Source organism: Punica granatum, chromosome 7 (assembly GCF_007655135.1).
Source record: "Punica granatum isolate Tunisia-2019 chromosome 7, ASM765513v2, whole genome shotgun sequence".
In the NCBI taxonomy this organism is placed as follows: Eukaryota; Viridiplantae; Streptophyta; class Magnoliopsida; order Myrtales; family Lythraceae; genus Punica; species Punica granatum.
Window position 1 is genome coordinate 17,948,011 of NC_045133.1, and position 15,120 is coordinate 17,963,130.

At 38.5% G+C, this 15,120-nt stretch overlaps 1 protein-coding gene and 2 non-coding genes across 5 annotated transcripts; 2 read left to right on the forward strand and 1 right to left on the reverse strand.

Annotated features, from left to right (window-relative positions):
• The first annotated feature begins 2,713 nt into the window (after positions 1 to 2,713).
• TRNAK-CUU lies at positions 2,714 to 2,786 on the forward strand. The gene has a single exon. It is a non-coding gene; the product is annotated as a tRNA-Lys (tRNA).
• A 4,599-nt stretch (positions 2,787 to 7,385) lies between these two features.
• TRNAK-CUU lies at positions 7,386 to 7,458 on the forward strand. Its single transcript has one exon. It is a non-coding gene; the product is annotated as a tRNA-Lys (tRNA).
• A 519-nt stretch (positions 7,459 to 7,977) lies between these two features.
• On the reverse strand, positions 7,978 to 11,165 carry LOC116215568 (D-cysteine desulfhydrase 2, mitochondrial). Of its 3 annotated transcripts, none has more exons than XM_031551327.1 (7): positions 10,969 to 11,165; positions 10,024 to 10,350; positions 9,746 to 9,788; positions 9,320 to 9,601; positions 9,063 to 9,192; positions 8,761 to 8,934; positions 7,978 to 8,461 (listed from the first exon to the last, which is right to left on the reverse strand). In XM_031551327.1, exons 1-7 carry the CDS (start codon positions 11,056 to 11,058, stop codon positions 8,218 to 8,220), a joined length of 1,290 nt encoding a protein of 429 aa, XP_031407187.1. In that variant the 5' UTR covers positions 11,059 to 11,165; the 3' UTR covers positions 7,978 to 8,217. The 3 variants fall into 3 exon arrangements, with proteins under 3 accessions (XP_031407187.1, XP_031407186.1, XP_031407188.1); XM_031551326.1 differs by having other exon boundaries at positions 9,320 to 9,616; positions 10,969 to 11,164; XM_031551328.1 differs by lacking the exon at positions 10,969 to 11,165 and having other exon boundaries at positions 9,320 to 9,616; positions 9,742 to 9,788.
• Between the last annotated feature and the right edge of the window lie 3,955 nt (positions 11,166 to 15,120).

The window sequence follows — 15,120 nt, forward strand, 5'->3', positions numbered from 1 at the left end:
ATCTATAGATATCTAATATAGGCTGCCCTTTTAGTACATTTTTTTTTATTTTTTTTACACTATACATAATTAATTTGAACTCTTAGATTTTCCTCAATCTAATTTGGACTGTCTATTTCTATAAGTTTTAAAATTTTCAAAAACATTGTTGAAAAATCATGATCTGGTCCCTTTATTATATAAAATGTGATATGGTATTCGATAATGGAGTATTCTGTAATGGGGTGGTTCATTGGTGCAGCCTATCAAGGTCCTCCCTTTACTTTGATGTCGACAAGGAACAACTTGGGGCAATGCCAATAATTCCCATTTCACGGAATTGTGAAACTAGAGGGTTATGCTGCGTTTGGTTTCAAAGTAGAATTTTAAAATCAGATTTTGATTTTGAAAAAGAGTGGTATAAATAGGGCTCAACCTTTGACTTTGTATGAGTTATTTTGTTTTGTTGTGGAAAAAAAGTGGTATAAATGAGGCTTACTTTTTGACTTTGTATGAGTTATTTTGTTTTGTTGTTAGTAGAATTAGGTTAAAGTTGTGATTTTAAAATCACATTTGCAAACCAAACAGCCATAATAGATAGTTTGGACAGTCTAACGAGTACCTGCACTTCTTTGAAATTTATGGCTCTCAGACAACCGGATTTAAGGTGTTCGAGATGGAAAGGGATTACTCCCAATGGTTTTTGAAGTACGAGGTCGAGCTTGACTCTATTGTAAAAGAATTCCCTGAGATTGTTCGGCATTATGTTGATCCAGGGGAGATGAAATACTATTATGCCTTTGTTATGCTTCTTCCTGTGAGGAAAAGAGACGATAAGGACTCGTTAATGTTAATTTGTAATACCATTGAAGATTTATGGGATGAAAACAGAAAAGTAATTAAAGAACAGAAATACTTAAAAGGAATTATGTAAAATTGGCGATTCATATTAAATGAGAGGATCTATGACTCATATTAGTTTTGTACGGTATGAAAAAATCAAAATTATGTGTAGTATAATTTGGGATGTAATACATACATATATATCCACCTTTTTGTCCTTTTTTGGGCCCGCAAACACTTAAAACAACCATTCAGGAGAAAGTCTTGTGTATAACCCACCTATACTTGTTACATGTGCAACTGATATATTCATTAAACATAGACTTCCTTCCGTACAATTGCCATGTGCGTACAACATTTGAGGATTTGGCGTCTGAAAATTGCCACGTTCTCTTGTTTTCTTCCCAGCCCGTTGCAGGCCATTACTGATATCTGCGAACCCGATGGTTCTTTCTGGCGCTTGAAGAGTGGCAAGCAACTGAGGCTGTGATGAACAGACGAAAGGTCATTGTTCTTTTCCTGACCTTTACTTACATAATATTCATCAATTCTGATAAATGAAAGTTCTCTCCGATCCCATGAAGAAGTTTCTCTACGTATTTGCTGTAGAGAGACCTTCACTGGATGACTGGAAATTTAAGCAGCCAACGGTTGTATCCTTTTTGAAAAAGCATCCAGATATTGTCAATATAGGCAATCCCAAAGATGGGAGAAGGAAGATACAAAGATAATGGATTATCTCGATAAGAAAGGCCGGCTGAACACGAGAGACAAGAATAACATGAACAATGCTAAACAGAGGCAGCTAAGCAAGGTCACCAAGGAAGCGAAATCTTCAAACATCGAACTACAGTAAAAGATCAAAGCAAGAAAACCATGTCACCTGAAACTCACGAAGCTTTGCAAAAAGACATAGTAAAGAAATCCACAGTGAATTATCGATCGTATTGTTTCATGAGTCCATTGAGTATTCACTTGAAAGGCTACTTTTCCCTAGACTATCTATAGGTGGCAGGGGCCAGCTGACTGCTAGATCACGCGAATGGAAGGACCTCCTCACGACCAAATTATATGAAGAGAACTCTTTCTACTTAATCTGTTCGTCAGTACATTGAGGTTGACGATAATGAAATAGTCGATCGAGTTTCATGTTCTAATTGGGGCTTCATCTTTCGTATAATCTGCACATAATCTATTACAAGCCATTTTTTGCATTGGTGGAGACTGGAGGCGTTGGCTGCTTCATGAAACCACAGATGAGAAAGAGAAGCCCGCATAATCCTGAAGTGGCCCACCTTCCAAACCTTTGTTGCGGGTTGAGATGATCCATCTCTAACCATCCTGATCATATCCGAGTGACCAGTCATCCGTTATACACGATCGATCTCTATGATATGCATACAATGATAACAAGCAGCCCGATTTTTTAAAGATATCCCCAGTGGCTATGTATTGTTTTGAGATTTACACCGTCTTGTATCACCAAAATATCGAAAATAATGACGGGGATAGATTTTTAATTGAAGACAACCATTGGGATCTTTCACCTGAAGTATTCCAAATTTTTTTTCCCTCTTTCTTTTCTTTTCATGTCCTACCTCATCAACTCCCCATGGCGTCGGCCGTCGACGGCATCGAGTCTCCAGCGGCCTGCAGGTTTGCGTATCTTCCTTCCAACCCCCAGCGGTTTGATCATTACTAATGATTCTTGCCTTCGAATGCTTGATTTTTTTTTTTTTGTCTTTGTTTCTTTTTGTGTGCATCAGTTGAGATACTGGATCTTTGGGGTTCGTCGGCTGTAATCTCTCTCTGACGTGAAATCTGAAGCTAGTGCTTACTAAGTGGGTTAATGTTATTTAGTGGGTTTACTAACGATGGCGTACAAACGCTTGCCCGTCTAGCTCAGTCGGTAGAGCGCAAGGCTCTTAACCTTGTGGTCGTGGGTTCGAGCCCCACGGTGGGCGCTGTTACACCTTTTTTTTTTTTTAAAGGTTGTAGAGCGGTTGGAAGAGATGAGCCAGATGTTTGTCTGAAGGAGAATTTGAAGATCCTTTTGAAGTCCCGAGCATGCTATCGTTCATTTTATGTGCTCGAGAGCATATATCGTGTAAGTTCACTACAGGACATTTGTTCTTCGCACTTTGTGTTCCTACGTATATGGCCACAATTCATTTGCTCTTTTAATGTAATAAATACCTATTAAAGCATGATCAGTTTTTGTCTAGATCATACTCTTCCAACGAAACTTACTAATTTGCAATCACTCAATGACTGTATGAGCGGTTAGTGGTTGCTGCAGTGGATGCATCGTATTCCAAAGAACAATCGCAGACTCAGGCTGTGTTTAAATGCCAAACAAAATTCTTCATGGATGATAAGCGAGTGCTTGTATAAACAACACTATACATATATGTACTTGTATGTTAAACATGGATGTATATATTCACGATCCAGATTAACAGAATCAGCAATTTATGCATTGAGTGCTTGCAGGTGGCTGATTATGCTCTTCATTATCACTACTTATTGGAATTATACGTACTCGTTTCTGGAGGTGGTCCTCCACCAGAACCCCGGGAGCGAGCGGGTGGCACAGTTGGGCCGCACTTTTCAGACCACCTGCAGCAGGAAACACCAGTGAGGTTGTTTAGGCTTCCGGAACCGCAGATTCTGGAGATAGAGGTACGGTACTGACAGGCATTAGCACCACTGTAAATAGCAATGCGTTGGGAAGGCCATAGGACTGTTCCCTCGAGGCCATTGAAGCAGCACCCTCTATGGAGGTAAAAACAGCAGAACATGTTACATTTTGCATAAAGAAATACCTTAATTGTTTTCGATGAACGATATGATTGATATGTGACTAGATCTGTTAAAATGGTTCTGATAACGATTATCTCTAAAAAATAGTTCTGTCACCGAAACTCCAATATGCCAGGTGTAAGATAAAACTACGCAGAGCTCGGTTGGGATGGAAGCCATGTCTTTCCTGTTGGGAAATCGAGCATGTACGCAGCAGAAAGTTTAATTACGGTAAAAATCAAATTTTTATCGCGTGCTCGTTTAATCAAAAACTTCAAGATCACATCTTGACATAAGAATCGCCTTCTAAACGAATAGATAACATCACACAATGAATCCATAAGAAAAGTTACGAACTTTTCACTAACCTTATTGATTCGAGTCGATCAAATTAGCCGTCCAAGTGTCCGGCCTCTAGCTCGTCCACACGAGCACGTCTCCATCGAGATTAGACTCCTCTCGACCCGTACACTCCGATCTAGGTCACCGATCTCGAACGGAATCGTCACGGAATGAAAAGATCTCTTCAAGGACGCCAAGGACAACACCGAAACGCCGAATCGGATCCGAGAAGAACTCCGATCAGCCTTGGGAGTTCACGGCAACAACTGTTCAGCCGTCTCTCCTCTTTCCTCTCTTTCTAATATTAGGGTTTTCGATTAATTAACCTCTAGGGTTAACCGTAAGAACATATCTATATATATTCTTACCCTAGGGACAAAAATGCAATTATTAATTAACCCGAATTAATTAATAAATCACAAATGAGTCCTCACAATTTAAGTCATCCAATGACTTACCCTTATAGTTAGAAAGAAAGATTAAATAAGTCCTTGACACGAGTTTCTATCAATAGACAATCTATTTACATAAACTTTCCAAATAAGGAAACTATCGTATTTCCTTAATATATTTATCCTTGATATTGAACTCGGCTTCAGGATGTGTTAGCACCCTTACAACCACATTGCAAGCCTCGTTCGGTAATTAATTTCTAATTAACTTCCTTAATTATAATTAATTCTTTTCTCGGTTTAGACACGCTCAATGTGTGTGACTAACTAGGTTCATCATCAAATGGCAATGGGATTATAGTATCAACTCATTTGATACTACCAAAAACTCTTTCTGTAACCGAAAGCATAATTCCCAAAATACCATTGGTCCCAAAGTTCACGAGTGACACCTAGCAGCATATCGTGACAATCCAAAAGATGACGAATGTATAATTGGAACATTCTGATGAACCTCTGATCGTATATACCATGCACTGAATCCTTTCACTACAAGATCCCAATCTAGTCAGAGTTACGGTAAATGCCAAACTCTAAAGCCGATCATATGGACTCTCTAATTTCATTCTTAGATCTGTAGCACTTGAACAGAAACTCTTTTCTATTCAAGTCTATCTACCCCGGCCGAGGATTTCTCGATCCAAAATAAAACTCATATCCATAGGACATTTTCCCTGTTTACTCAGATTAGTGAATCCCGTCTTGATCAGACACCTAACTCCAAGTATAACTAACTAGGACCACTATCTGCCGAATACTCACGCTAAGCACAAATACATTAGTAGTAGCAAATCCTATTTACCTATACTTGAGATAGCGTTCCATCTCAGGTCTAAGGGCTATATGCACTAATACGATCCAGACAACATTCATTGACATTAGTAAATTACCGTATGAATGTTATCTGCACGTCACGTTTGATTACTTATCATATAAGTATCCACATATCTGTCATGATAACAGTTATCAAATAGCATGAGACTCACTACTCCATTTTCATTAGTATCTGTATACTAATCATGGAAACAGACAGAGGTAACGATCTATCTGGAGAAATAATGTCCAGTTAAGTCTCCTACGATCGTGAACAGTTTAAAGATATTCTTACCGAATTACTTCGTCACTCATATTCTTAACTCTTAAGAATGAAGCATTCAAAATATCTTAAGGACTTTATTATAATAAACATAGACAATATACGAATAATAGAATAAACATTATTGCCATAAAAGGAATTATCCAAATACATAAATCAAGCTCTAGGGCATATCACTAACATTTCCTACCTCTTCTTAATGTTAATAATGTCCAATTACAAAAGATTTTACTGCAGATCATGGTTCCAGTCTTTGTTATAACTCTGGCTCAGGGGAAGGTATTGTGCGTAACGGATAGTGGCATTGTGACACAAGATTTTCTCTGTTGTAAATCATTGACGGTGCCAACTAAGTTGATTTAGCAATCAAAATTGAAACTCATTCATTCATAATTCAGATCACAAAAAGTAGATCAACAGCATGCACGGTACAAGGGATGACTTCTTAAAGGCATTGGATCTTGTCCACGTAAAACACACGTCCTTTCGACCTAGCTAGTTTATCACAAGCATCGACTATTGAGACGTCTAGTGAAGGTTATAATCATAACCATGTTGGTTGATCGCTGCGATTGATAAGGTGTGAAGAAATCTCTTTGGACACCATTTAAGCAGGAATCTTCCATCTGTGCTCACTCGGGTTTAATCTTCGGATTGAGAATTTCTGAGGACAGGAGAGGAGGCACAGCAGGGGAGGGAGTAGTATGGAGCTATTGTTAATACGCTGGTATGTTGTTATCTGATGATATAGGAGGGAGTGATCCGGCAGGAATAAGATAAATTTCTCTAAGGCTATTTTTATGGAACAATTGTGACAATACAATGAAGTTCGTCGACTTGGCAAAATGGATGAGGTTCGGAAATCATGTGCTTCTTGAATCTAAACTCGGATGCCTCAAAGAATATGGACCGAAATCTATTTCTGGTGACTCCAGTGTATTGGTTCACCGGATGTTAGAAAGAATTGGTCCAATTTAGATTTAGTTACCTTATGATTTGTGCATACATAATTTATCAGACTTTTAGAATACGAGTTACAAAATTTCATCCGACTGTTTCAATTATGCCCTTATAGTTAGGGCTAGTTCGGGAAAAATTATCGAGTCACCAGTCATCCGTTGTACGGTCACTGTGGAGGTCACCGTCGAGTGTCAAGGTCTATTGCTATCAAACTCTTCCACATATCTGATTAACCAGTCATCCATTATACGATTGCTCTCCTTGTCGCATGCCGTGATGATGTGCAGTCGAAAATTTTAAAGATATTACAGTTGACATGTTGTTTTAAGACTTACGCCGTCTTGTATCGCTAAAAAATGTCGAGAAGAGTAGTAAAATATCGAAAGAGGATTGACACGGCAAAACATCGTCAAGAACCATGGGTTTTTGTGACAAATTGAAATGTCGGGGGCATATTTTTAAATGAGAACAAATGTTGGGATTTACTTTTACGCAAATTATTCCATTTTTCTATGAAAATTTCTTTCATTTCTGTACTTTTCCTTTTCTTTTTCATGTCGTTCCTCTTCAACTTCCCATGGCGTCGAATCCCCCAGCCACCTTCAGGTTTCCCCTTTTTTTTTTGGGTTCTTCTGTTCCCTTTGTGTGTGATCATTACTAATGATTCTTGCCTTCAAATGCTTTTTTTTTATTCTTTTTTTTTAAAAAAAAATGGGGAGACGGCGGAATTAATTTTAGGGCTTTATTACTACATCTCAATAATTGAATTCTAAATGAAAAGCAGAGATCATAATTCAGCTATGGCGGGAATTATTTATTTATTTATTTTTGGGAGCATCAGTTTTGAGTTGTTGAAATGCTAGTGGGTTAATTTCTCTTTAGTGGGTCACTAATAACGAGTACAAAGGATTGCCCGTCTAGCTCAGTCGGTAGAGCGCAAGGCTCTTAACCTTGTGGTCGTGGGTTCGAGCCCCACGGTGGGCGGTTTGACCTCCTTTTTCATTTTTTTCTTTTTTTGGGTTGGTCTCTCTTTTTCCAGCATATGCACAATGAAGTGGATCTTCGATTTGGCAGATGTTAAATTTTTGCAGCCTATGTTCTTCTTACATTGCTTGCACAGTGTTCCTTCAAGAAATAGAGATGACCCTGTCGGGGTCCCAAACGAGATATCATTCATTACATTCTGATTGTTTTCCCTTTATATTTACTTTCCATTGTTATTGAAATTTATTCACATTTCTTCCTTTTCTTTTTTAATCTTTTTATCATCATGCTCATAAGCCTTTCACCTTAAAAAGATACTCAACAACATATTGCCGGTCTATGAACATTTCATCCAGTAAGATCCTCTAGCTACTATCGACTCCTAATATAGGAGTTATGCCTGGTCGGTTAAACGAGATCTTAAGAGCTTTACACTTTCTTGAATATAAAAACGCCACGTACATTTTATGCAATGCGATACGTGATCATTAGAAGGAAATGCACATTGCGTAATGAATGTCGAGTGCGAGGCCTTTCGTGCATTTCCCTTAATAGAACTTGGAGAAAGAAAAGAGGCAACCGATGCAAGATTGGCCCAGTTTCTCCAACAGCAACGCGGGTACATTTCAAACCAGAAACATCTCATGAGCCATCAATATCAGTCCTTAGGAGCAGCATTTGTTTATATCTTTTGTTAATCATTCTGGAAAACTCTTTCCTGTCGGGGAAGTATAAAAACATGACTGTATCTCTCACTACTCAGCCGTTTGATTGATCTTTCAGTGTCCGGAAATGGGACTTGTACCGCTGAGCTAGTCCGAACATGCCCAGCATTCCCCCTGTGTGAAGCATGACCACATTAGCGCCGCCTCTCTCTTCCTTCTCGCTGAGTGAAGTTGCCAGTTCCCACGCTGCCAATGTGTAGATTGGATCAACTAGAATGCCCGTCTGTTGTGCGATTTGTTGGCATACCTCTAGCTCGCGGTCTATCACGTTCCCGAACCTGAAAAATGGTCGGGAAGCAATATCCAATCAGAGCTTATCTAGATTTGGATAAAGTGGATAAAGAAGCAAAAGAAGCATTGGAATCGGCTAAGAGTAGAACTTCAAAGAATGAAATGAGACATAACAGGTCTCAGGTTTTAGTTTTAATGCCCTCGTGTAACGCGGTTCTGGCAATTCTCATGACTTCCTGAATCCACATGCTATGGAGCGAGATCACAGTGTGATCACAGGCATGGGAGGTTCACGCACGGAGCACCTCTTACATAAAATAAAATAGTGTAAAGACTTTTCACTCACTTCCTCGGTTGATGACGTTCTACCCAGGTCACAACCCCATTGTCCATTCTATTTGAGCAATGCACGAGATTGAAACCAAAATGCCTTCTGAAGTCAAAGATCAACTGTAGCTCCCTTTTCCTGTACTGTTCAATCGAATCAGCAAGCATCACTGCAGTCACTTCCCAAGGGAGCCTGACAGAACAGAGAGCGACTACGATTCTTAATTCTTTGTGGGATTGCAGAGTCTACAAAAGTACTGCATGTATTTAATCTCAATTAAGTAAAGGAAACAGCAAGGCAGAAGATCGGCAGTCACCCACCCAAGACAAATGGCTCCGAGGCCTAAACCAACAGCTGTGGTCCCAGTTCCCGCATCAACAACAAACTTCACAGTCCTCTCTTTTCCAAACAAGTGATTCTCCGAAAGGTAGCACAACAGGCGTATCATCCCTAGAAGAGCAGAACATTAGAAGAGCAAATCAGACAAAAAACTGAAGTTTTTAACAACAGCCTCGTCAGAAAAATTGTCTAGAGAAGGAACAGTTAGTTTTCTCAATGTAAAGACTACTGAAGTTACCTAATAATGCCAACGAATCTCCAGCACCTTCATTTACAATTGCCACCTTCCTCCCACCTTTTTGTTTGATCCATGGAGCCTCCAGCATATCATTCAAAGATACAACCAATCCACTGCTACCTGCCACTAGACCTGCATGTCTAATAAGCATTTCTTCTCTATCAGCGTAAAGAGATCTTGGTACGTAGGTGACATTCCCGTACATGGTTGAGATCAGATTATAGCCGGTCAGAACATCAGGCTGCTCCCCTCGAAGAAGCAAATGTGATCTCAGACCTCTCTCTGCACACGAAACAGCTGCACATGAACACTGCAAATCAGGAGACACTTTCAAATGATTGTTTGTTGTTAAGGAGAAAAGGCTGCGAATCTTATGAAACTCTAAGATAGATTTAATCAGGCTTAGCTTCTCAGAGCATTACCTACCGACAGCTGCAGCATGGGCACTCTGACAACCGCCACAAGTAACCTAAATATATCCCAACCAAATGTTATACCAATTTGATAATCAATCATATGAAATTCATACTGTAGGCGATATTTCGATGCATAAAAAGTAGAAACCAAAAGTTGCAGGAGCATCAAATTAACACAGATAAAGGATTAGGAAATGGGCTATCTCCAAAGTCTATCTTCACCATCTCATGACGAAGAAAGAATATTGCAAGGGCCAGTTCTTAATCCGAAGGAATCTCAAATCTCACCACATCTGTCACTGAATGATCCTCCAAGAAAGGTAGCAACGCGTCTAACTTCCTCGCCTTATTGCCGTTCACTAAGGGATGAATCAAGTCATCCCTCACAATGTAGAATGACGGGACTTGGGAATCGTTCTCCACTATTCCACCTTCCAGGGAAGGATCATTATCGTTGGACCGCGACCTCTGCGGGACCAATCCATCTCCATTTCGTGCTAGCTTAGAAGACAACAATATTCTCTGAATCTGAGAGTCTGGGCTGAGCAATGCCCATCTTCTGTCGAGCAGCTTCGCTCTGAGCTCTTCGCATCTTGGTTCGGCCTTCGAAGCACCCTGCAGAAAATCCATAATCATTGATTAAACAGATGTTCAAAATCATTTATCAGGGTCTTACACCATTCGACTACTGATCAAATTAAATCATAATTAGAAGAATTTACTCACGAAAAGAGCTGAATTAAAATCACCCAAGAACGTTTAATTAACCATTTGCCTCAGAGCTATATCCTTCCCGACTGCAATTATCTATTAGAACCATAGCAATCAATGAAGCATGACTCACATACAGAATGACCACAGAAGCACCAATTACAGGAAAGAACAAGAACTGCGTAGGAGAATGGGATTGTAAGGCAGAGAAGCAAAGTTGAACCATTTTAACATCAACCCAGAATTGCTCCACGAATGACGACGATAATCGGCATGAGTTGCTCGAATTTTGAGCAAAGGACAGGCCAAATAATTTGATTGAAATTAAAATCATAAAAATTTTAACTTTTAATTTTAACTCAAGGCACTACACAATCTTTTGTCATTTCCCACAATCTTTTGTCATTTCCCACGATCAAAATCAAAGTTACTTTTAACTCTGAAACCAAAGGCACCAAAACCATTGCAGAACTCAAGAACTGACAAGAGCGAGGCGGAGGAGAACCATGAGAAGAACAGTACCTGAAGGCTGCGGGGAACGGCTCGTGAGACCCATCTAAGTGCCGAGGAAGCGACTGTGTTTGTGGGGCAACGATGGAGCTGAAGCTTCATAGCTGCCGATTCAAGCTCAGACTGCTCAGCTGAACTTCATCGGGTCGAAATCGAAGACCAAAGATGCTGCGACAGCTCCCCGTTAGCGGCTTAAAATGGGTTTGCTTCTCTCTCTTATTAATTTATTAATATTTTTTATATTTCAAATTCATTGGATTTAAATATCCTTTAGATGGATGAAATTAAAATTCACGCACATTTTCGGTTTGTTTTAGTTTTTCCTACACCTTTACCATATCTCTCGTGTTATTCGTCATTTTCATTGGTAAATTACACCGTACGACACGGTATTTTAAAAATTTTTAACATATAACACATATCGTGACATTTTTATCGGATCACCTCCGATTGGTGCCACCTTGGGCTCCGACTCAAGCATATATGCAAACAACAAAGTGATTTGTTGAGGGTTGTTGGACACTTGCACTTCCATCTTAATGACCCCAATTCGATTATTTTCTCTTCCTCTTTCTTTATTTTTCCCTAAAATTATCATATTTAAATTATTCTTATATTTTCTATTCCCTTTTCGCTAGGATAATTATATTTAAATTATTTTATATTTTTTTGAAAGAATCCTCTCAAAAATATAATTGATAAATTAGGAATATTCTAATGGACTTTAATTGCTTTTTTTTTCCTTTGTAATTTTTACAAGCTTATGAGAATTAATTATCATCTAAAACCTATATAAATATAAACCTTAAAAAAAATTCAATCAAAGGATGGAGGATAAGATGGATGATCTTGAATGATACTTAATGTGGTTTTCTTTATGAGATCGATGAAAAATGAATTTACAATTAGATGGAAAGGAAACGACATATGATAAAAGGGGAATAAATTCAAATATAACTTATGCATAAATAGATATTTGAAAGCATTGTGGTAAGAATAATAAATATTATACTTTTCAATATAATGAATAGCATATTATTCTTTTTTGCGCTAAAAAAATTAGACTTGTAGGAGCATATATTAATGAATTAAACAATACAAATAAAATGATGAAGGCATAAGAAATGTGGGTTGCGAAGAGTGTCCAATGTGATTTTATTAAATAAGAACTACTACTACTACTACTAAAATTGTGACTAAATGTGAAGGTAATATGTTAAATCATTTATTATGTACTTTACTTTATAAGAACTAGAAAAATATTATATGCATATTGACTTGTATTTGAGATATTATAGGTGATTATTCTAATCGAAAGAATGAACATCATAGAAATGCTATGGATTTATATATAAATATCGAAAACTATTAGTACCTCAAATTATTAAGCCCGCAGCATCGTGCGGTTAGTATACCTAGTTAACTTTAAAGGCCAAATTTACACACTTATAAATGGCTAAAGTAATACAAACTAAGCATTAATAGCTAAAAGTAATACTGGACGGTAAAATTAGTGATCAGACTTGCACTTTTTTAAAAAAAAAAAGTGAAGCATCAAAGCGAGACAAACGAAATATTAATGGAAAAGTGACATTTAAGGGAAAAACTTTGGGGGCAAAGTGCCTTTTCTCTCTTTTGAAAAATCCAGCTCGACTTGTCAAACCTTAGGCGGGTGATACTGGACGGTAAAATTAGTGATCAAACTTACACATTTTTAGAAAAAAGTGAAAGATCAAAGTGAGACAAAACGATATATTAATGGGAAAGTGATGTTAAGGGAATAACTTTTGGGGCAAAGTGTCATTTTCCCCTTCAGAAAAATCCGGTTCGACTTGTCAAACCTTAGGCGAGCTGGTGAACCTGTAAACCCATGTTTCAACCGGTTCAATGTCTAGTTCGGTCTGAAAATACTAGAAAACATTTTATAAAACTACCACTTCAGAAATTTCTGTAAATTTGTAAATGAAGAAGTGCGAGGTGAATCTCTTATGTTTCATCTATTTTTTCTTCATGGTCATAACTTGCCCTGTTCATGCAAGAAGATTCTTTTGACGCGATGAATGCTTTATCTAGTTCATAGTTAAAAAGTACTCTGTTCTTTAAACTGATCTTTATACATATTGCAGCTGTTCGATCAGTCTGGTATTTTGTGTACAGAACTAGCAGTTAATATCAGGACGAAGCCAGGGAGGATTAATTAATAAGTCGTCCCCGACGGGTTCCCGATTTCGTTGCCCAATGAACCTGGCCAGGGCTCCATTGAGTGATCGGAGGCTGTGGATGCTGCTGCGGCTCCATATAAAGTTTTTGCCTGCATTTCTCTATCTGTGACCGATGATGGTTATGATGGTCACTGAGTACCGAGACAATATGCTTGAATTTGATGAGGGAGGCATTTTGGGTTACACAGTGAAGTTCAAAACTGCGTTGCGTACAAGGCAACGTCCAAGATGTGGCCATCGGTGCTTCTAGTCTTTATTTACATCGGCCTCACTTCAAAATGTAAATGGAGAAAAATGCAATCGATGATCGAAAGGGAACCACAGTCCTAGGACAATCAATCGTCAACTGTGTCGACTAAGTCTATTTTAGCAGGCCATAATTTAGGACCAGGCAATCTGCCTGGGTCCAAGCTCTCAAGTTCATCCTTGGAAAAGTCTGCTAATGGCCCGGAATAATTAGCTTCAGAGACAAGACAGCTATTACAGTGGCTTTGGCTAATGACTTCTGCTGCATGCCGAGATCATCAAGTTCAGAAATGTCTCGCTGGGTCTTCTTGCAACATGAATACCAGATTGATGAACGGGTGAACTGGTGAGGCATTGCGAAATTTATGTTCTACTGGTTCTTATCGCAATGCCTCACCAGTTCATCTCGACTTTCGACATTTAGAAGGGGCATTCACAGTCTTGCATTTTAGCTTCCTATTCGTTGCAATGCAATCATAGCTGTGATAATGTAAATCATCAAGTCAAAACGCTTTATAACAGCAGCTTTTCAGGCCGACTTGCTAAATTACAAAAACATGGGATTATTCCCTTGGAAATAGCGAGGAGCCTCAAAATGCTTAGAACAAATCATTTAACAAGATCCACAAGAAGCTGATGGATCGATTGCTTGACGTGACCAACGGGTAGAGAAGAGCAAATATGGCTATAGTAAATAGCGAGCTGCGACTGTGGATTTATAGAACCGACAACTTTAATGAAGGTTCAGCTACGTAAAAATCACTGTGACTGTGAAGCTTCAGCATTCACCAGAACGGAACAACCATCCTCATATGATTTTAATGCATTTCCAATAAAAATCTTGCTTGATTTTTCGGGAATTAAAATCTTCGAGAAAGGTATATTGCATGAAACTTGTACTGCCATAAGATTATGCATCAAATAAAATCATAAAAATTGAAAAAACGAAGTCGCGGATCTCAAATATTAATAACTCCATCAGCGGAAGTTATGTGAATAAACTGACTGTGAAGTTAAAATCATAACTTTCCACTACGGCAAAACAGACCTTTAGCTACTACTGCCAAGTAACAAATCCAATCCAAGAGGAATAATCATTACTTTCGAGAGTCCTCTTATTTAAGAGATTGTACTATTATAAACAGCGTGCCGGGATCATCTTTCCTTTTTCATTTCTTCAAGCATCTTACATGCCTCACTTATTTTCCCTTCTTTAGATAATCCCTTCATCAGTGGGACTCTTGTGAAAACATCTGGTTGCAGCTGCTTAGCCTTCAAAGAGTGGAAAGGTTCCATAGCAGCTCCGAGTTTCCCACCTCTACAAAGGCCATCCATGAGGGTGTTCTAAATCGAAACATTGGGACTCAAAGTTCTGATCTTCCATGTCTCGAAGAAGTGAATTTGCAGTATCAAGACTTCCATTTTTACATAAGCCGTCCGTTAGTGCAGCATAGGTCTGAAGGTCCGGAACCCGACCAGTATCTCACACTCTATGGTAAACCTCTTCTGCTGCATCCAATAATATTATGTGAAAATATTTCAAAGATTTCATTTGTCGAACCAATCAATGGGACCCAATACTTGTTTAATTACCCAAACTGAACCTGCTTGGTTAAACTAAACTCCAATTTTACTAAATGAGCCGATTAAAAAGGTGTTAAATGATTAAGTAGCCCAATGTTACTTCTGTCATTTT